The 21659-nt window shown below is 58.5% G+C and overlaps 1 protein-coding gene across 2 annotated transcripts in view; it reads right to left on the reverse strand.

The window, feature by feature from the left end:
- Nucleotides 1–21659, reverse strand: part of SLC38A10 (solute carrier family 38 member 10) — a 33303-nt gene that overhangs the window by 2810 nt on the left and 8834 nt on the right. For both annotated transcript variants that reach the window (XM_065852308.2, XM_071816640.1), the window contains 10 exons: nt 20972–21096; nt 17825–17927; nt 16902–17084; nt 15067–15178; nt 14802–14908; nt 9296–9449; nt 3753–3923; nt 3022–3495; nt 2390–2485; nt 264–443 (listed from right to left, as the gene is read on the reverse strand). In XM_065852308.2, the coding sequence (XP_065708380.1) occupies nt 264–443; nt 2390–2485; nt 3022–3495; nt 3753–3923; nt 9296–9449; nt 14802–14908; nt 15067–15178; nt 16902–17084; nt 17825–17927; nt 20972–21096 (1705 nt within the window). The remainder of the gene's footprint in view (nt 1–263; nt 444–2389; nt 2486–3021; nt 3496–3752; nt 3924–9295; nt 9450–14801; nt 14909–15066; nt 15179–16901; nt 17085–17824; nt 17928–20971; nt 21097–21659) is intronic.

Genomic DNA, 21659 nt, shown 5'->3' on the forward strand with positions numbered 1-21659 from the left:
GAGTGGGACATTTCCTTCTCCTCTCGCCACGTTCTGCACCACGGGGGACAGGGGAAGCGATCCCACCATCGTGGAACATGAGGGGAGCCGTGGGGGGAGCGTCACCCTGCGCTGGGGGATCCAGGGCCAGGCACACGAACTCTGCAGAGCGGCCTCTGCCCCGTGCCAAGGGACTCGGGTCTGTCCTGGCCGATTTTACAGCTGCTGAGCGCGCTGATCGGCCTGTGGAGGGGTCACGCTCTTGGGATGGGTGGTGTCCTTACCTTGCTTCAGCTTCTCCTCTCCTCCCTCCTCCTGCCTCTGCTGGTGGATCTCCTTGTGCTGCTCTTCGATCACCGCCAGCAGCTTCGCCTGCTGGTCAAGCAGCTGCTTGTGCTGTACCTGCTGCTCTTTGATCACCTGCAGCAGCACGGCGTGGTCCAGCAGCTTCGCCTGCCCCACTTCTAGAAACGACAAAACACCAAAAGAAATAAAACCCAAGCTCCGTGACTCAAACCTCTCATTAGAAACGACCCGCACGGTGGGATAAACCAACACAGAAACATCGACCCCACACACCAGGTACCGACGCTGAGCCGGGTCTTTCCAGGGGACAAGTCCTGGGTGACAACCAGAGTGACCAGAGGCTTCTATGGCCTGTTCTCCTGGCTTAGCCAAGGGATGGGCTGGCAGGAAAACACCCGCCGAACAATCCTGCCCACGGCCCCGCAGGACGGGGACATCGCTGCCCACGGCCCCGCAGAACAGGGACATCCCTGCCCACGGCCCCGCAGGTCACGGACATCCCTGCCCACGGCCCCGTAGGACGGGGACATCCCTGCCCACGGCCCCGCAGGACGGGGACATCCCTGCCCACGGCCCCGCAGGACGGGGACATCCCTGCCCACGGCCCTGCAGGACGGGGACATCCCTGCCCACGGCCCTGCAGAACGGGGACATCCCTGCCCACGGCCCCGCAGAACGGGGACATCCCTGCCCACGGCCCCGCAGGACAGGGACATCCCTGCCCACAGCCCCGCAGAACAGGGACATCCCTGCCCACAGCCCCGCAGGACGGGGACATCCCAGCCCACGGCCCCACGCGGCACCACACAGCGCACACGGTGGACGTGACTCGCGGTGATTCACCAGCCGTGAGCGCCACGTCACACACAGACCAGCAGCCCCAGGTCTGCAGGGACACGCCGCTGCCTTTGGACAGAGCCCCAGATGTGCCGAATCGCATCTGAGAGGGGGAACCGCGTGGCACCCACCTCCCACCCCAACCAGCTGCATTCCCCCCAAACTCACCCTGTTCCCAGATGCCCCGAAGGAAATAATGTCAAAATTATAGCCTGTAAAATGCCGTTTGAATTACAAAGGGATGCTGTCCAGGTTAGGCTCCTCTGGCACACGCTGCCTCCCTGTGCCGCTAATCACCCACAAGGTGATTAACGACAAATATCGCCAGTTCCCATGATGGCACCACGAGCCGAGGGCCCCTGGATTCCCGCCCGGGCCGACGGGGGAACTCGGTCCTTTCCAGAGAGCAATTGACTTTGCGAGATCTGTTTATTCTTCGCACGTTGCTCAGAATAAACACTGAAAACAGCAGTCACTTGTGGTCCTGGCTCCCCGAGCGGCCGGGTCCCCGCGGGCTGCGCGCGCGGCGGGAAGGTCTCACGCCAAATCAAAGCGCTTCTCCCCCCAGCTCCGCACACGTAGCTCCCGTGTCTGTGCGGCTCATCTCGCCCACACCGACCAACGGACACGGGGCTCCCGGCTGCCCCTTGGACCATGGGGAAAGCTGGCACCGCCGGAGCTTCGGCTGCATTTTAACAGGCGATCTCCACAAGAAACATCTTAAACAGCTATCGAATGAGAGCACTCGAGTTCCCGCGGCCTGGGGCAGCTATGGCCGGAGCACCCAACAGCTCTTTGCAGAGAGCACCCCGGGCTCCACGTCCTCCCCCTCGCTCCTGTGACGTCTTTTCCCTGCTCCCACCCCGCGCAGCTCAGGACGAAGCTCCGCTCAGGGTAGAGGCGCAGAGCGAGCCCAGCGCGGTTTGGGTGCCGCCCTCATGGAGCAATGGGGCAGCACCCCGGCACGTCCCACACAGACTGCGCAGGAAAACCCCTCAGAAACTCAGGTGCTTTCACCCTCCTTGAAACCTGAAGAGTCGCCACAGTCCTGACCCACCGCTGGCTTTTACACCCAGTGTTTGAAGCCCCGTTGCAGCACAGAACGAGAAGGCAATAATTAGCAATCCAAGCGGTGCCACCAAGCCAAGAGGAGGGCGACGCGCTCCCCGGGAGCAGAGCCCGCCCGCTGCCACCACACAGACGAGCGCAGAGCCCCAGGGTGGCACGAAGCAAAGGGCAGAGAGGAGCCCCCGGGACACACGCTCACCCTCCAGCTTGCTCTCCCCGTCCTGCTGCTGCTCCTGGGGATTCCGCGGCTCCAGCTGCTCCGCTCGCTCCGGGACGGGCAGCTCCGGCTTCTCACCTGCGGACAGACAGAGCTCTGTGGTCAGCGAGGACGCTCCGCGGCAGATGTTCCCCGAAACGACTCCGCGCCGCGCTGTCCCCCCCGCCTAAGCCGGCACAGTTTACATTCAACCCAACGACTGCAAGGGAAGTAATAAAAGAAAAAAATATTTAACAATCGTATCGACTCGTGGCAGCGAGCCAGCGCTAACTACCTCCGCCAATTAAAATGCAAGAACAGTTCTAACGAGCTTTTAGACGGGCACTTAGCAATGTGTTACCTGTCAAGATCTGCCGGCTCCGCGTCCCCAGTGAGCTCAGGGACGCACGGGAACAGCATGGCACCTGACATTTAGCAGGCTAGCAAACAACTGTTTGACAGATATTACAGGAGCTGTCAAAGCCACCAGATTCCTCCTTTTCCGCGGCAGCTGCTGACAGGGCTGCGCGCTCACGGGCTCAGCTCCCGCATTCACAGGAAACGCTGCGATGGAGGCAGGAACTGCCCGCTCTCCGGGATTCCAGGCCAAAAGGAGTTTGTTCAGACAAGCTTACCAGGGTCTCCTTCCTTCTCCGCCGACTTTGCAGCCTCCTCTGCTTTCCTGGGGAGCTGGAGCTTCGATTTCTCACCATCACCTGCAGCCTCAGCTTTCATCTCACCGTCGGGCACGGCAGCTCGCGCCTTGGCTTCCAGCGCTGGTTTGTCTGGCTCCAGCTCTTTGTAGGGCAGCCTGCCCTGCCGCGCCATCACCTCCAGCGCGTTCTTCGCATTCTTCCCGGGCTCGGCGGTCCCTCCCCGCGGCTGCTTCTCAGCAATCGCTTCCTTCCCTTGGTTTGGGCCAAGCGCCTCTTTCTGAGGATCCAGCGCCGGCTCCTCCAGCGCCGGTTTGAGCAGACGGTCATTGGCAGCTCCGGGCACAGCCTTGTTCTCGTGGGACTCCTCGCGCTCCCGCCCCATGTCCACCACCACCTCGTCGTGCGGGACGGGCGGCTCATGCCGATGAGCCTCCCCCACGGGCAGGGCGATCCCTGCGGGACGACAGGCAGGGTGAGCGGCTGGAAAAGGAGCGGGCAGCGGGTTCACCGCACACCCGGCTGCCCTTCTCAACCCAGCCCTCCCTTCCTCACCAGAGGCTGCGTTCCCAACGAGCCTCGAGAGCATCAAATACTAAATCACCTTCAGTGCACGAGGTAATGATCACAGACCAGGATCTTTATCAGAAATACTCCTGCAGCGTGCACCTCGAGCTCTGACGCTGGCACCTCTTCTCCAGAGCCCCCCTTACCCTGATCGGGACGGTCGAGCTGCACTTTCTCCTCCGGCTTCCCTCTGTCCTCCTCTCTCTCGGGAACCTCCATGGGCACCTTAATCTGCGGCTGCTCCATCTCCTCCTTGTCCCCCAGCAGTTTGGGCTTAGCGCGGTCGTCCTCCACCTCCTCCGCCGCCGGGTTCTGCTCTGCAAAGGCAAGACGGGAGCTGCAGGAGGACGCTGGGCCGGGTCAGCAGCTCGGTGCTGCACCCGCACCCGCCGGGCAGCGACTTTCCCTCCAGCATCGCGCGGAGGGGTTCGGGCTTTTGTTCTGGGGCCGCCTGGTTTTCCCTGCGCGGTGCCTTTGCCGGGAAGGCCAGGCCAGGCCGGGCCGCCTGCCGCTGCGAGCCGGTGCCGCCAGATGGTAGCAAACCCCCGGCTCCCGGCCGGACCCCGCGCCGCGAGAAACCGGGGGGTCCGGCTGCACCCCCCGCCCCTGCACCAGCTGCACAGCTGCTCAAAGCCTCTTTTATCGTGACTTTTTTCTCCTTTTGGTGCACATCCCCAGCCCCTCGCACGTTTGAGTGTGACACGGGGAAACTCCCGAGGGGGACAGGGACTCCCCCACCTCTCCAAAGACACATCCCAGTCAAACCAGTGACGGGGTTCAGCGCTGGAGCAGCCCCCGCGGGACGGGAACGGGAACGGTCCCCCCGACCCACGCAGCGCGAGCAGGGAGCGAGCTCTTCCTCAGCAGAGCAGTGGAGGAGGAAATCCAATTGTTTCCCAGCACTGCAGTTGTTCTGCACATTTTTTTTCCATCTAACGAACTCTTCTGTAACAAAAAAACATTCTGCACTCTTCCCCCGTTTGCCCTCCCCCGAGCGATTTCCTTCGGGGAATTAATTCTATAAACATCTTCTCATCTCCCCCTCCCCCTCCGCAGGGCTGGTGCGATTTATTACAAGATGAACTCATGGGAAAGAAGAGATTGCCACAACTTCAGCTGCGTGGGCCTTACCCGAATTAGGGGGGAAAAAGCCCAACAGAATGAGTACAAAATCCTGGCCCAGAGGGATCCGCGCCAGAAGGACCCCACGCCGGTCCAGAAACCTGGACGCTCTGGCAGCCGGTCCAGGGACGTGCGCGAGGCCGCCCGCGGTTCTCCGGTCGGGAACGATGGTGGGAGGGAAAAACAACTCGGATTTCATGAGAAACTTGAGGCTGGTGCGCAAGGGTCGCGCTGCCCATGGGGGGAGCGCCGGGCTGGGCCGGCCGGGCAGGACCCACCTCCCTCGGGCAGAGCGGGGTGCAGGAGCCGGTGCCCGGCCTGGCCGCGGGCCCTGGGCAGCGGGAGGGGAGCGCCGGGCTCGGCCGCGGGTGTTCCCGGTGAAGCCCTGGCCTGGCAGCAACACGCAACAAATCAGTTACTCCGTCGGAGGAAAGTTTTTCTGTTAATTGGTTCATGAAGCCGGGAGGGGAACGCGTTCCGAGGAGAGCGCGGAGGAGCCGGGAACCACAACCGCATTCCCACGGCAGACGGGAACCGCCAGCCCGGCAGCAAGAGGAGGGGAAACCGGAGCAGGGAGCGGGGCGGCCGACCCTGCGAGCACCAACGGAGCCTTAGACCAGAACTGCCCCGCTGGGGGAGCGCAGCAGGTGAACCCCCCCCTTTAAACCAGAACTGCCCCGCTGGGGGAGCGCAGCAGGTGAACCCCCTCCCCAACTTTAAACCAGAACTGGCTGGGGAAACCCATGGCGCAAAAAGCATCAATCGTCAATCAAGAGGCAGCCGCGTGGTCCCTGTTCTGCAAACAATGCGAGAAAAGAGCAAAACACAAACAAAACACAAACAACAAATAAAAGTCTCCACACCATAATAAGACAAAGTTGCCTCCAAGCCATCATTTGCTCAGCAGGAAACAAAATTAAGTTCATCATCAGGGTGTGAATTAACGACCTCTCACGCTGCATGGAAATCTATAAGGGACTATATGTGGTTTGCAGAGAACAATTTTGCTCGGGATGTGTAATAATCGCCGTGTCTCGCCGCCCTGCGGGTCCCTCTGGAGCGCGGAGCAGCAACGCTGCGCCTCTCCGTGCTTTACGAGCGGCCTCGGCCTCCCAGCGCGGGCCGAGGGCTGGCAGGGCTGTTTGGTTTGCAGCGGGGCCGCGGGCGCCGGGGGCTTCGCTTCGCCTCGGCACAGCCCCGGCTCCGCCGCTCCGAGGGAGCAGGGCTCTCCGCCACCGCCGCCGTGTGCTGTGGTTTGCAAACAGCCTCTCCAGGCTGCAATAAAACTGCACGATTAGCGAGCTAAAAGCCTCCCTTCCCCCCCGCCCCGGTTCGGGGAGCAGCAGCGGTCCCAGAAAGGCATTAAATCCTCCTCACACGTTTTCCCATCGCTCTCGGCCACCGCAGCGACAACTGCAGCCAAAAGCTGCGTCCGCACACGCCGCTGCGGGCAGGGGTGGCCGGAGGGGCCCCCGAGTGTCCCCGAGCCGAGGGGGAACCGGAGAAGGGACCGGGGGACACCGCCCCCCCGAGCACCGCCCGAGGTTCAGGATCGGCTCGTGCCGGTCCAGCTCCAGCCGCGCTTCAATCGCTTCAGCACCGGGAGACGGAGCAAAATCCACCAGCTCGTGTTAATGAAAATGAAGAGTAAGTGGGGCAGAGGGACGGGGGCAAACCGCTGTCCCCAAACGTGCCGAGCAGCCCCACGCAGGGCAGGGACGACCCCCTCCGGGAGCCCAGCGCAGCCCCCTCCCCCTGAAACGGGTACAGATTCCACAAGGTTATGGAATGGCATCACCAAAATTAGTTCACAGTTGTCTCCCGACGCACCAGCAGTAAAAACGAACCCAAATTACAGGAGGCTGATGGTTCCTTTTCTGTGTCACAGGCGCTATTAAAAGCTCGGGTGCACAAAGCACCAGGGAGAGCCGCGGCGGATCAAGCTGTTCGGCAGTTATTAGCAGCTCCGCATAATCCACGGTTCACACGCGCCGGGGGCTGCTCGGGCTCCGGACGCCGTGGGGACGCAGCCGGGCAGGGCTCGGTTTTGGGGACAAACACCCAGATACAGCACATGAGACAAACGCAGCCCCGAGTTTCGCCCGAGTCCCATGTAACACAAACCAGGAGGACACAAGGGATGGATGGAGAAGGGTCCCCAGCGCCGGGAAAGGGTGTTCTTGCACAAGGAGCGTCAGTCGGGCCTTTGTTACCCGACGTTGCACAACGAGAAAGAAAACGAAGCAGTGATGATCAAGTAAGAAGCTGAAAAATATTACAAAATCTTAATCCACCCCATGAGACCCTCTGGGGTGCTTTCAAATACAGAGAGAAATTGCCTAATTAGCTTTTTTTTTTTTTTTTAATGGATAATTGCCTTCATGAGCTTTCACAGGCAGCTTAGCAACCTTTTAACACAGGCGCACACGCTGCACGGCGCGGCAGAACATCTCTGAAAGGGGTTTTATACCTTTCCCGAAGAGCTGCTGACAGTAAACCTCCAGCAATCCAGGCAGGGGCTGTAATGGGCACTTGGGTGTCGTTAGTAAAAACACGGTTCAGACTCCGCTGGTCAATACATGTTCACATAAAAGGGCAATGTTCTAATATTCATAATCCCAGGGCCCACAGGGCAGGGTTTTAATGAAAGTCTGTACAGATCTGGTCTCCGCAACATCAAAGAGGCCAATAAAACTCCTCTCACATGCTGACAGGCAAAAGTCAGATGCTGAAGGCAGAGCTGGGAAAAAGCCGCGGCGCAGCCCCCGGGTTCGGCTCGGCTCGGCGGCCGGGGGCGCGGGAAGGGGCCGGGGCTCCCGTGTTGCTGCTGAGCGCAGAGCCCGATGCAGCAGGGACGGGGGCAGCGGTGCCGGGGGACGGGACGCGGCTGCCGTGGCTTCACAGGCTCCTGTGCCCGCAAAACACGGCGGGTGAGGCCAAGGAGCCACAGAGGAAGAAGGGCACCGTTTCCCACCTCTCACTGCTAGTCAAGCCCACAGCCCGCACAGGCACAGGGCGGCATGGGTCCAAGCGTGGGGCAGCTCACAGCAGCAGCTCCCATGTCCCCAGCGCCGGCTGCTGTGCAGGGACCTTGTCCCCTCACTCTGCGGGGCTCCATCCCCTTCGCACCGTCCTGGGGCACAGCAGGGCCAGCAGCCCCGTTGCCAACGGGCCCGCGCTGTGCCGGGGCAGCCGAGCCGCACGGCTCCTCCTGTGAAACGTGGGAACCGCAGCGCCGAAGCCGCCGTCCCGCCGGGGGAATTGCTCCATCCAGCGCAACGGGGAGCTCAGGGCCGGGCACTGGGCTCAGCAGGATGGCCGCTGTGCCGCGCCGGATGAGACACCAGCGTCCCGCTCCGCCGCCCCGCTTCACGGGGAGAAGAGATTTACCAAACCCCGGCGGACACCATCTTTATGGGACTTCTTTTCTATTTTCCCAGTCACAAGAACACGTGTCATTAGCGACGACTGCTGAAACGAGCAGCTGTTCTTTGGCCATTACTGCTCCCAAATTAACCAAGACGTAAGAATTCAATCGCATCCCTCCTCCCGGCCCTGCTGAGTGCGCTCCATTAAGGGATCAGGAGCATCTTGTGCTCAGGGTTGCCGGGTGTCCCCGGGAAGGACGCGCGCTGTGGGTGAACCACGAGCACATGAAACCCGGCGCTGCCGGGGCCGAGCGGCCCGCGGTGAACGTTATCGGCGCAGCACCAGCGTCTCGGAGACACTCAAAGCTGCTCGGCGGGAACGCAGCCAACAAGCGGGAGGGAGGATAATCTCCAGAAGAGACAAGCCCCTTTCTCGCTTCCGTTCTCAATCTCTGGGAGGATATTTCAAGGCCTCCAAAGAACAAAAAAAAGAGAGGAAAAGGGAAAAAAAAAAAAGCAGGAGCAGAAGCAAGCAAAACTAAAATAAAGGCACAGGCCATGGGCGCAGATGAGGGGCAGCGCGGGGTCAGGAGACACCTGCTCGCCGTGGCCTTGCAGGGCCAGCCTGCAGCTGGGGCCGGGCCGGACCCGCCGTAATTCCATCAACGGCCACGGCAAACAAACAATAAATAACCTGAGCCGGTAAACAAAGCTGAGGCATAATCACAGGCTTTGTCAGAGCTCAAGCCCAATTCAAATTTATACCCTCACAACCAAAAAAAAAATAGTCAGTGCCCATAAATTTACATACCTTGGAGTGCAATGAACGGCTGCTCTTGGAACGGTGGACAAGGCGCTGGCAGGAGCGGTGGGAGCAGCCCCGTTTGGGGACCCGCACCCCGTGGACAGGTGGCATTTACCACCCCAACCAGGAGACCGCACTCTGTCCCTCCAGGGACCCCGGTCCCACAGTGGCTCCCTTCCCCAATGAACCTTCCACACGGCACCTGGAGCTCACACCGGGCTTTTCCAGGGGGTAAAACTGTGGCTTTTCTCAGGAAAAGTCCCCGGGATGCTGGGGAGATGCACGGAGCCGCCCGGAAGAGACCCCGCTTCCACCACGCTTCTTTAGAACACGTTTTCCTAAAGAGCTGGAGCTGGGAGCAGGGCTGGGCAGCGCAGCTCGAGCACACGCATACCTGGGATTTTGAGCGAGTCCTGGTCAATTCCGTGCTCCTCTCCATCCAGGTGCTCCAAGCCCACGGCTTCGGTCTTCACCGGGGCGTCCTCCGTGGCAGACAGGGTGGTGTACGTGCTGATAACCAGGATTCCCAGGCCAATCCACAGGATGATCTGCACAAAGCGCCAGAGCTTCGGTTAGCGCAGCAAACACGCAAACAGCGTCTCCAAACAGTTCAAAGCTCAGCGCAATCACACGAGTCAAACAAGGAGGAGAGAAATTCAAGAAGTGAAAAAGAAAAACCAGTAGCTTTTGGCTGAGGTTTGTGTCTGGGTGTACAGACACTGCAAGGAGCTTCAGACGCTGTCGAAAGCTCCTGCACCCGAGGGCTCCACAGCAAAGGGACAGCATGGAAGGACAGAGAAACGGACGCGGCAGACAGGGGTCCGGCCGCAGAGACGCATTCCCTGGGATTTCCAGCAGCTACATCGGAACACCAGGAAATTGGTGAGAACAGAGGTGCCCGACCTGTGTGCAGCCTGGAAAGGTTTCCAGGGAGCTGTTTAAAAGTTGTTTTTGAGAGCAAGAATAAGACGCCCACACACGAGTCCTGGTGGCCAGGGCTCGAGAACCTGATGAGAATCCTCAGTGATTTCCAGAAACCTGGGACCAGACAGAATAAAAACACAAAGACCTGGATCCTGTGGAGGGAAGGGCTCAGTGAATTTCTTTAACTCAAAAGGAAGAAAGTGACCATCACAAAAGAGGAACATTCCTACAGCTTGTTATCTAATGATAAATTGATCTAAAAGAATCTAATTACACGAGCTGTAAGAAAAAGCCCAACTATCTGCCTTTGACTGTAGCAAAACACCCTCTCTGGGAGCGGTGGCAACGCATGGGGCGACTGGAGAAGGATGAGCGAGATGAGGCGCAGCAGCCGAACGCCCGCGCGTCCCGACCAGCGCAGACGGACTGCGGGACAACGCCAACCAGGGAGATCCAATTAAACAATCATGTATTATTTGTACCTCGTTAATCATTGCAGTTCTGACAGTGAGGGCTTCCCACAGACCCTGGTTTGCTGTGAACGCGTCAACAGCGCTGAACGGCCGGTGGGACAACGGCTGCAAGAGTTTGTGCTGACGGCAAAGCGGGGGCACCAACAGCCTCCCACAAGCTCCTCAGCACCACGGGCCACGGGAGCAGCAGGAGCCACCGCGTGCAGAACGGAAAACACCCCTGCAATGCTGAGAAGCTGAAAGTTTGCAGCAAATTGGTATTTATGACGCAGCAATTCCCTCCCTGAAATTTCTGCAGCTCTGCATATGGCAGCAAAGGAGCCAAGACGATTCTCCAAACTGCATCTTCTCCCTGCACCTCTCAGCCCTGCGAATGCCCGGCGCTCGCCGGCGGCGCTCGCGGCTGCTCCTCGGCCTCTGCCCGTTCCCGTGCTGGGGACACCGCTTCTGCCACCGCATGTCGAACAAGAACAACTCGCCGGGTGTGCTTCACCAGGCAGCTCTAGAAAAGTCTCAACCAGCAAAGGAAAGATGCTGCTCCGGTGTGCGATCTTGGTGCTGTGCGGTGGGAACCACGCGAGCTGCGCGGGCCCTTAGCAGAGCGGTGCCACCCCCGGTACTGGGGATTCTGGTTCAGGCTGTGACACCGGCTCACAACGGGACCCCGTCCTGTGGGACTCCTCCTCCTCCTCCCCCCAGATCCTCACCCTGTAGCGTTTACACCCCGGTTCACAAAAAGCAAAACAAGAGGATGCTACCGAGTGTGAGAAACACAGGCCAGGGCGGTCAGAGGCTGGGCCCAGGAGAGCCCGTTCTCAGCACAGCCCCGCAGACAGACAGACGCCTTCGGAAGGAAAAGGCTGGTGGGACATGAAGCAGCGCAGGACAAGGGACAAGCAGCGTGGCTAGGGAGCAGGGGCCAGACCTTAGAGACGCTGCAAAGGAAACAGAAGTAAAATCTGCAGCTGGCCTCGCCGTGCGGGTGCACAAAGAGCAGACATCCTGCCATCCCGCTCGGCCGGGAGGAGCCGGCAGGTCCCGCGCTGCCCTCGCCGCAGCTCGGCCGCTTCCTCCCGCAGACAATCGGGCAGCCCCGGCAGAACCGCGCTCTGCGACCCGACAGCTGCTCCGGCCTCTTCCAGGAACAGCAGCGCAGAGGAAGAGCGTTTCCACACAGAGGATCTATTCTGGTGCCACAGGAACCAGGAGCAACGTGGGAGAGAAGGGAACTGTAGGAAACAGCTGAAAACATTAAATGTTTTAAAAGGATTTTTGTTGTTTCTTATCTTAGTGGGGAACCAAGGGCTTGAATGCCTCGGGTTCAAACGCCTTTGATTGTTTAACATTTGGAGTTCATCTGTGAGTTTCCCAGAGCGGCGGGTACGGGCACACGTGGCCGCACAGGAGCAGCCCAGTGTCCCTCACCTTCGCCCCAGCAACACGTCTCCTCCTCACCCACCGCGGCAACTGACGGCCAGCAGCGGTCCAAATTTGGCTGAATTCTGTGGAGATGCTTCTGTCACACAGAACCAGGCAGTTTGTGCTCAAGGGACCACCGAGGCCAGCCTGGCAACTGAAGGAAGGGGAACATGGGGTACAAGGATCCAGCGGCTCGAGGAACCAAACAGGGGCAGAGGAGCCACCAACCCCACAGCATCCGGCTGAACCGCCGAGAGGCTGGAGCAAGGAGAGGGACGGCACTGCAGGGCCAGATCTGCTACTGCTCTGAAACACAAACCCCGAGAGCAGGGGCCCTTCTCCAGAAACCCCTCTCAGTGTGGACACGGCACGGATGGGCAAACCCGCAGCAATGGGCAGGTCAGCCAGGCGAGGTCAGCAGCGCTCGGGGCACGGACGGGAAGTTTCTGCGGCTGTTTCCCCGGCTGCTGGCTCTCCCTTGGCCGTCCTTCCTCCCAGCAGACAACTCGAACTTTGTACAGAAGCGTCATTAGCTCAGCGCATCTCTAACCACGCCCGAGCCGCCAGCGGGGAGCAAAAATAACAGCATTAGTGCGGAGTGACGACATCCTCCAAACTGCGCTGGTTTGGAGGGACAGAGTCACAGCGAAGGAATGCAGGGCCGCGGTCACCGCCGCCCCAGCGCCGCTGCACCGGCAGGAAGGTTGGGCTGGGCGCAGGGAATCTCCTCCATCCGCACAGCGGCGAGACCCACGGTCACGTCCCGACCCCCCCGGGACACCCGCAGCCCCGGCCTCCCCGGGAAGGGCCTCTCGGGCCAGCTTGTGTCAACACCGGGAAGTCAACACGTTCCTGTGAGAAGTCAAACACAGTGTTTGCAGACCTCAGCGTGACCTTCGGCGGGGCCGCGCCAAACCTGGGCTGCCCCCCGGCCCAGGGCGGCAGGACGCGACCCACACCTCGACAGGAACACGCCTGACGCCCAACCGCAAGGAAGGGAACGCTCTCCCCAGTTCATTCACAGCTCTGCACGCCTGACTTCAAGCTTTTTAACTGCTCTGTTACCTGCTCGTCTTTCCACCACAGCAAACCCTTCAACCAAGCTGCCGCCCCAGCCCCGGCCACAATAATTAACGACACACTGGCAGCGGCTTTTTGCTGGTCAAGCATCTGGCGCTGCCCATATTCCTCCCTCCACAACCCTCCTCACTGCCTTTAGCGCAACTTCCCTCTTTTGTAGATTCAGTTTGCACTTCCCAGCTCAGTAAATCAGAACTTCCCGTCTCTCCAGCCCCGTAAGGTGCCCGACACGGGGCTCTGGTGGCCCAATAAAAGCAGCCAGTTCCCAGCAGCAGCACTGCAAGAGTCGGGATAATTTAGACCAGGGTAAGAGATGGTGTTGAGTTCTGCTGCTGTGGAAGAAAGCTAAAGATAATGGGTAAGGGAGAATATCCACGTACGTGTTTCAGACAGGGAGAGCTGGGGAGGGACGGCAATGCCCAGGGCGGCTCCTTCCCCCCGACTGCCACTTTCCACAGGAGCACATTTTGATGGAGTGGAGCGCCTGATCAAAGAAAAGCCGGAATGCAGGAGGAGACCAAAGACGGAGCTCCAGGGAAAGAATAAATGAGTCTTTGCAGAAGGCCCGGAGGGAGGAGGAGAGGGCGGGGAGGCGGGAGGTGCCGTGCAGCCCGGCCTGCGGGCAGGTGAGTCCTCACCGCGGCGCTCAGCGCAGGTATGCAGAGCTGACAGGCCATGGATCACTCCAGAGGGGGCTGGACAGCTCGCTACCATCCCCTGAAATGCTGCGGAACCTGGGGGCTGATGCTTTAGATAAGCCCTTATTCCTTTGTGGGGATTTCTGCAGGACAAACATCTTGTGAGCAGAATTTCGGGTCAAGAGCCGCCAGGGCCCCAGCGCCGCGCTGACAGTCGCCTCTGGGCAGCCGCTCAGAGCTCGGCACATCCCAAGCGCAGTTTCGAGGCGCTGCAGAGAAATGTTCTGGCCCGGCCAGAATAGAAAGCGATTCTTGAAAGTGCTCTTTGTTCCCCTGAAAAATCCAGGCTGGCATTCAGGCTCCTGCTTGGGGTTTCAGTCAAAGACGTTAGAACCAAAGTGTCAGAACTGAGAGCGAAAGCTGGAAAGTTGGACTATTTCTTTGTGTCGGAGACAGCGCAGGGAACGAAGAAAAAAATACGCCCTGCTTAAAAACTTCATGTACGTTTGCAAACCCACAAGTCATTAAACACAGAAAAAGCCATTAGTTGTGTAGGACCCACAAAAATGTCGTGCCCTCCCCCTGCTGACTCCGCAGTTTGCCGAAAACCTTGTTCCCAGCCCAGCGCTGCCGGGACTGGCAACGCCGGGGCACCGGCTGCTAAAAGGGACTGCATTTCGTTATTGTCAGGAAAAACAAAACCTGTTGGTTTCAGCCCCACAACAGCCCAGTATTTGCAGAACCAGAGAGATCAAGCCCAGCAAAGAGCCACTTTGTTTCAGTCCCCGAGGAGGCCAATTCAAACCCCAGCAAAAGGGAAAAGTTAAACTTCTAACAGCCTCTGAGCGACCCCAATTTTTTAAAAATCAATCCCTGAAGCAACACCTCTATGTGTGTGTTCCCTTTTTATTATTACTTGGGTCGAAAGCAGAAAATTGAGGGTCAGCAGCAAGAACCGCATCGCTGAGAAACCGTGTTGACTTTACCCAGCCCGGCAGGTTGGGATGGAAGGGCCGTTAAGGTTTTATGGGCTGCCTGGATTTCCCGTTCTGCAGATACGGAACCTGACGCCCACCAGAAGGCAGACTGGAAGCAGCGTTTTATGCACCATATAAATGCTTCACTGGCTGCTGGAGGACAAAAAGAGCTGGTGTTCCAGCACAGGGCTGGCCACGCACTGGGCTGTCTGCAAGCCCTAAGTGATGCTGCTGGGAGCAGCCGACCAGAACAGCTCCCACCTGTACTGGGCAGACTGGAGGGGGAGGCGGGAGGAGGTGCTGAGCGGTTTCTCTGCTGCAGCCACATTAACTACATTCCCAGGCCCTGCAGAGGGCTTGGGGGGATGTCAAGCAGCATCAGCACTGACCTGTGAACAAAGTGCATTCTTGTGGATCTTCTTGTAAATAAGAGCTGGGCAGATAAAACAAATGAGGCTTCCCATGGTAGCACCCGTCAGGCCCAGGACTGTTTCCACTGGCAAAGAAGAGGAGGAGAAATCAGAGTTCCCTCAGCGCTGCCCGAGCCCTGCGCAGGCTGGGGCGCCAGCCCGGCCACCCCACCCAGAAGAGCAAATTAAAGAGAGCAGAGAAAACAGCCGAGCACCCAGGCCTTGTCCCCAGCTCCCCACTCACCATTCGGGATCATGATGCCTCCCACCATGGTTCCAAACACAACCGCCAGCGTCAGGGCTTTGAAGCGCAGCGGGGGCATGTAACCCCCAGCAGCGAAGGTGCCATCTTTTTGCTGCAAGAGAAAGGGCGGGAGGGGGAGAATGAGTTGAGCTCCTGCACCACGACCCCGCAGCTCCCCAGCATTGCCCCGCAGCTCCCCAGCATTGCCCCGCAGCTCCCCAGCACTGCCCCGCAGCTCCCCAGCACTGCCCCGCAGCTCCCTCGCCTCTGAGCTGGGGTCTCCCCAGAGGTGGATACAGGGGGGCAGTTGGACGTTGTGGAGCAGTTTTAATAGGCAACTGCATTTGAATCTTCAAAAGCAGAGCGGGGGGACACGGAGCCGAAGCTGCCGTTCCCATTGTGCCCCAGATGTGAGCCGCACAGCTGTATCCCGTCCCCGTGCCAGCGCTGTGCTGTCCGGCCTCGGTGAGCGGCCCCAAGGCCAAGGCCATGAGAACCAGGCGCAGCCGAGGAGGGGGAGCGGTCACCGGGAAGAGCTCCAGTTTGGCTGTGGCAGTGTCCCCTGGGGGCTCCCCAGCAGCGCTGCTCCCAGTGGGTCACGACACGCGCACCAGCTCCTCCGCCTTGAGGGGAGACACCCTCCGAGCAGCACCCAGCGAACCCACGCACCCTGCAGAACCAGCAGGTCCCCACTCTCCCGGCTGTGCAGATGGGAGACAGAGCAAAGGGACGGGCTCAGAGCCTAAAGAGCAACGGGCAGAGCCCCGGCTCCCCAAGAGGTTCCAGCACTCGCTCCTCCGCACCCGCTGCCTTTCACCGATCGTCTTCCCCCAGCATCGGGCCCTCCTGACGTGAGAAAAGAGCCGGGGGCTTCTCACAGGCAGAAGTGGCAGGATTCAGAGCTATAAATTGCTCAAGTTTTATTTCCTGCCCTAAGAGGTTTCTATTTATGCAGATACACAAAGGCCTCAGAACATTCCCACAATCTCTTACTGTTATTTACTGAATACCATCGGCATGCTCAGTGCCGTACAATACACAGAGGAGAACATGCTACCGCCACAAGGGACTTACAGTCTAAATCAGACAGACCAGCTATAGTCACAAAGGCCGTCTGAAGATGTGACCCTGGGAAAGGTGAACGTGTGGGAGGGGACGTGTCCCACCGCGCCAGCCCACCGGAGCGGCTCTGAACAGCCGGGGAGGCACTGGGGAAGGGGACAGGGCTGCCCGGGGGTCTACTGTCAGGGTGTGAGGATGAGAGCAACAACACCAGAGCAGAAATGAGCAAGCGCAGACAGAAGTAGGAAGAAACGAGGCTGGGCTGAGCTCTGAGGCCAGGAACAGAAGCTTGAGCTAAATGCAAAGCAAGATCGAGCTGGCCGGCAAAAGGATGCCAGCTGGAGCAGCAGGAAATAAGGAGGCTCCTCTGTTTCCAAAAGCACATTTCTCCCTCTTCCTGAGGGGGAGAACCACGTCAGCTCTGAACTGTGTAACACTTCTGCGTGAGAGCCGGAATCCCCAGCGGGGCAGGGACGGAGCAACGCGAGACCGGGGGCGCCGCAGAGCGAGAGCCGTGCCAGGCTCTGCCCCAGCGCCCGGCTCTGCCCCAGCGCCGCTACCTCATACCCACGATTTCACTGTCAGTTGAGGGTTCATCCCTCTGGGCAGCGAGTACCTACCCGGGTCAGAAACGTGCAGCTGTCAGCGGGTCTCTCAGAGCCCAGCACGTCTGTAGCCTGGTGGGCGGCCAACAGCAGCCAAAGAGTCTCAGGCGCCCTTCCAAGGTTCCAGTGAGGCAGCCCGCTGCCCCTGGTCACACAGGAGGGTCTTACCTGCTGCTCAAAGAGAAGGGTGTTCAGCGCCTGTCTGCATGGGAGAATCATCATGGGGAACCCCACGGCCACCGACATCATGAATCCCACTCGAATCATCTCCGTCACCAGGTTGGAAGGGAAGTTCATGAGCACGTTGCCAGCAATGGCCTCGGTGTAACTCACGTAGCCGAAGAAGCCCACCTGTGTGGCAGGAGAGGTTGAGCGGTGGGTTGACCCCAAAGCACATCCACATCTACTCTTTGCAAACGGGTGGGGGTCAGTGACCTCCCGTGGGTTGGGGACAGTCAGCCAAGGAGCATGGAGCCACCTCCACGGGCAGCCTGCCCCAGCACCCCTGCAGCATCCCAAAAAGCTGGGACAGGTGGTGGACAAACAGTGGGACCGCCCTACAAGCAGAGGCAAGTTTCTCTGGCATACATGGGGGTTCCAGGGAGGACATGGCAGCGAGGGAGCGCTGCCGGTGACACCAAGCGGTGACACTCTGCTCACTGCCAGGCCCACGGACCGGCCCCTCTGACGAAGGAGAGGCCATAGCAATCCCCCGCAGGAGCCCCGTTCACAGGGCAAGGCCTCCTTGGGAATTATTAACTCAGTTGTATTAACTGGGGCTTTATGAGGCAGAACTGCCTTCAGGTCTTTCCAACAGCTACAGGCGGTGCCCGGGCAGCACCTCCAGCTCCAGGCAGGCGAGGGGCTGGGGCTCCACTCTGCTCCTGCCCAGGGAAATGGGGACGCTCCAAACACCTCCTGCACTGCTCAGTTCATCACCGTCCATCCAATTTGGCTTTCAGCAAAATGACTTATCTTTCAGAATAAATACAGATAAGTAGAAACCAGCCCCAGCTGAAGATAAATCACCATCCCCGTTGCCCCTCCGGAGCGTGATGTCTGGCAAGGAAAGAGAAGGGGAAGGCTCTTACCGTGATGTAAAAGGTGGTGACCACGTTCAGGGAAGAAGCAAATATGGAGCTCATGATTTTAACAGACGGCTCGTCCAAGCTATCGTAGGTAGGCAAGACCTGACTGTAGAAAAGGGTGAATTACTTAAGGAAAAAGCCAACTGGAGCATGTTCCCTGTCCCAGCCCAGCAGCAAAGGATCCCTGACACCTTCCCCCGGCGGAGCATAAACACTCGCCGCTATTCCACAATTTATATTGCTAATGCCAAGAGATTTCAGAACACTCATAACTTTTAAGTGTTGCAAAAATACTCCTGCTCTCCCCACCCCACCACGTGGAGCTCAACGTGTGATGTAAACATTTCGGTTGAGAAGTGTTGCAAAATGAATGACCGTTTGTTCCAGTGGAACACCAGTGGCACCGCGCCAGGCAGCGCACGCACATTATTGTTCTTGGAGCTCTCCGCGCTGATAATTAAAGCAACGCCGTGTTTACAGAGGAGAAGCAGGAAGAAGGTTAGAGCATCACGCTGTCTAAAAGAAAAGTTAAACAAACAGAACTCAATGCAGCGCCTGTCATATTTCAGCGCTGCTGCCCCAGCTCACTTCATAGAAAGCTGGGAGCACCAATTACACGGGATTTGGGGTATTAACAGACTTGGAAAGCACGTGGAATGAACTTTTTGACATCAGGTGCATATTTTAGCAACTCGTTAACCTCTTATTACTTGAATTAAAGTGGCTACATCCTGGCTTCATGTTCCTGAAGGAACTCTCAGGAGCAGTGGGGGCACCCCATGCCATGGGAAGGAGTCCCCAGCTCCAGCGGGCACAAAGCCATTAACAGAGCGTGTGTCGAGCTGAGGCCGAGCAGAAAAACCCTTAACCCTTAATCCCTGCACGTCAAACAGCTCTGCACAAAGGAAGCTGAGCATGTCGGCTCGCAGGAACCCACAAGACACGCACAGGGTAGCGCCGCGATGGGCGCTGACCGCAGCTTCGGATCCCTTGGCGCAGCGACCTCCCCGAGATCAACCGGCCACGTCCTGGGCTCCAGCGCGGTGTCCGGGCGCAGGAGGGGGAGCAGCAAGGCTCTGCAGTGCGTGGGGGCACAGCCAGAACGGGCTCGTGTTCGCGCAGGAGCAACCAGTGACACGGGGAAAAGCACCACACAGAGTGCAGCCACCTCCTGCATCACCCAACTGCAGCCATTTGGCCAACACAGGTTTAGGGGAGCAGCACGGCACCCTCCAGCCCCCCGACACGCTGCCGGGCCCTCCTGAGCACCAGCACGCCCGAGGCACAGCAAGGGGATGGGTGGCGTGTCCTGACACGCTCAGGGTTTAGTTTTAAGCAAAATGACTGCACTGAAGGGCAGTGAAGGGTCAGGGATCCTCCCCCGTGTTATCGGTCCCACTGCACCTCAGAGGGCACAGACAGACGGACCCAGGAGCAGGCGAAGCAGCACAGGCCCCGCGAGCAGCCGTGGGGGGCGGCCGGAGCGACCGCCGAGTCTGCTCCTCACCTGCACCCCAGCACAGCACCAGCCCGGTCCAGGGGCAGCAAACACCCCGACCTCCATCACCCCTGGGAATTCAGCATTTTTGCACATGTCTGCAACAGAGCAGCCACCTCCGGAAAGGAGGAGCTTTCTCCTGGAAAGCTGTACCGACCCCTCTGCAGTTCGAGGGTTTGGTGACTCGAGCAGGTGGCGCCAGGGGCTGCGAGGGAACGCTGAGCCCTCCTCGCCCAGCCCGCAGCTCCACGCACTTTCCCTCACCGCACAACCGCCGCGGAGTGACCTACTTCACAGCTTCAGCAGCAACGGGAGAGCTTTCAGAGAGCAAAGACCATTGCACTCCCAAGTAAAGCAGGGTCAAGTTTTTCAAGCTAGAATAACAGTGCATTTATTTGTCCTTACTGTAAGCTGTATTTCCATGCTGAAGGGAAAGGATTTCTGCTTTATGTTACAATTATTTCTTTTTTTAAAAAAAGGATTCAGAGGTTAGCAAAATTAAACCTACCAAGTTAAGAATAACAGGCTTAGGCTGGGGACAGCGTATTGCCCTGATGCTTGGAGAAGAAATTGCATATGTTTAGGTTCAGCTTGCCACGTAAGTGCTGTGATGGAGCCTATATTTAGGTACGTGCACAGTGGTCCAGACCAAACCATCTCCCTGCATTTCCAACTCCCAGTAAAATTGTGCTGGGTACCGTGTGGCTACCACAAGAAAGAAAATGGAATTTAAAACCTCTAACATGTTAACAAGGTAAAGCTGTAAAAGAGCACAATTCCCTTCGCCAGTTGTGATGGAGACATTAAACAGCAAGACTGGAGCGTGCTCGGGTAGGGACCAAGCTGCCAAGAGAGCCAATAAGTGGAAAATGATGATTTGGATCTTGCATGTGGGTGTAAACACAGCAGTCTGAACAAATTTTATCTGTCACATTCATTTAGCGTTGGCACGTTACCCGTTTGCTAGAACTACAGGGGGGAAAGCCCAACGCTGCCAGCCTTCCAACCGGGGACGGTCTTTTCCGTGTCCACATTTGGATTTGTGCTTCTATTTCAAGGCCGTTACTATTCTGGCCAGGCATGTGCCGCTCACTTGCCATTTTGGTGCAGAGGTAACACTGCTAGAAACGTGCAAAGAGCCTGGTCTGCTGTCACGTCCTTCCACGTGCCCACGGGAACCCTCATTAGACGCAGGTAATTGTGTGAACAACTCTGCAAAGCCAACGCCTGTGCAATCTTCTGAGCATTCTCAAAGAAACCGAGGGAAGCAGAGAGCAGGGGCCATGGGGCGACACCACCCGGCTGCCTTTCCTGGAACTAAATCACCTCCCTCAAGAAACGGGGGAAATTCCTCTCTTCTGCAGCTGTACCAGAAGCAACGTGCATCACGCTGCAGATCTGCTTGGCCCAAATCATCTTGTGTTGCTCAAGTACAGTAACTCCCAAGTGAAATATAACTCCCTCGCACATCTAGGTAACAAAAGGGTCACAACTGAATGAGACGCTGTACTTCAGTGGGCTGTAAAGTATTTTGATTAAAATAGAATAGGAAAACAGCTGGTATCTATCCCGTGCAGATCCTCGTGACCCTCTGCCCGCAGAAAACTCATTGCACGCTGCAGCCGCCAGCAGCGGGAGGCGCAGGTACTTACGACTGGCAGGCAAACGACATGCCGAAGATGGGGATGCAGCGGAAAATGCCCTCCCAGCGCGTGTAACTCACTCGCTGCAGCCACTGCCCGCTGAAGAGGCCGTGCTTGAAGGACGACAGCACAATCTGCAGCCAAGAAAAAGAAGGGTTAAGATCCAACCCAACCCAGCCTCACGGCAGCAGTAACACCAGTACTGGGATAAAAGGCAGCGCGTGGCAGCTCTGCGAGCAACAGCTTGTGCTGCCGCCCCAGCGCGACCCGCAGCCAAACTCCCCAGCTCCACACCCACCCACGCGCTCCGCTGAAGCTCCCAGCACCTCCCAGGGCCCCTCGCCACTGAGGATCTCGGGGCGCGTTTTAAAAGATCTACGACATTCCCCCCTTGCTTTGTGCCATCAGACATCATAGCACACACCACGCTGGAACAATTTCCACCGACACGGTGAACTGTGTGAATTATTGCTCCCAGCAATTGCTCTTGCACTCTTTTAAACACGTTTTTAAATCCAGACGGGAAGCGACATTTGCCTTGGAGAATCCTGTTCAAGGTTCCTAACCCGGGATCCCAGCTGCACGCTGCTCCAGAGCCGCTGAACAGCTCCGGTTCACCAGAGACAAACTGCAGGGACGTGGGGAGCGAGGCCGCCAGGCGAGGCCAGGAGCTCCTTGCCGGGGACAGGGAACCTGG

Source organism: Patagioenas fasciata, chromosome 18 (assembly GCF_037038585.1).
Source record: "Patagioenas fasciata isolate bPatFas1 chromosome 18, bPatFas1.hap1, whole genome shotgun sequence".
NCBI lineage: Eukaryota > Metazoa > Chordata > Aves > Columbiformes > Columbidae > Patagioenas > Patagioenas fasciata.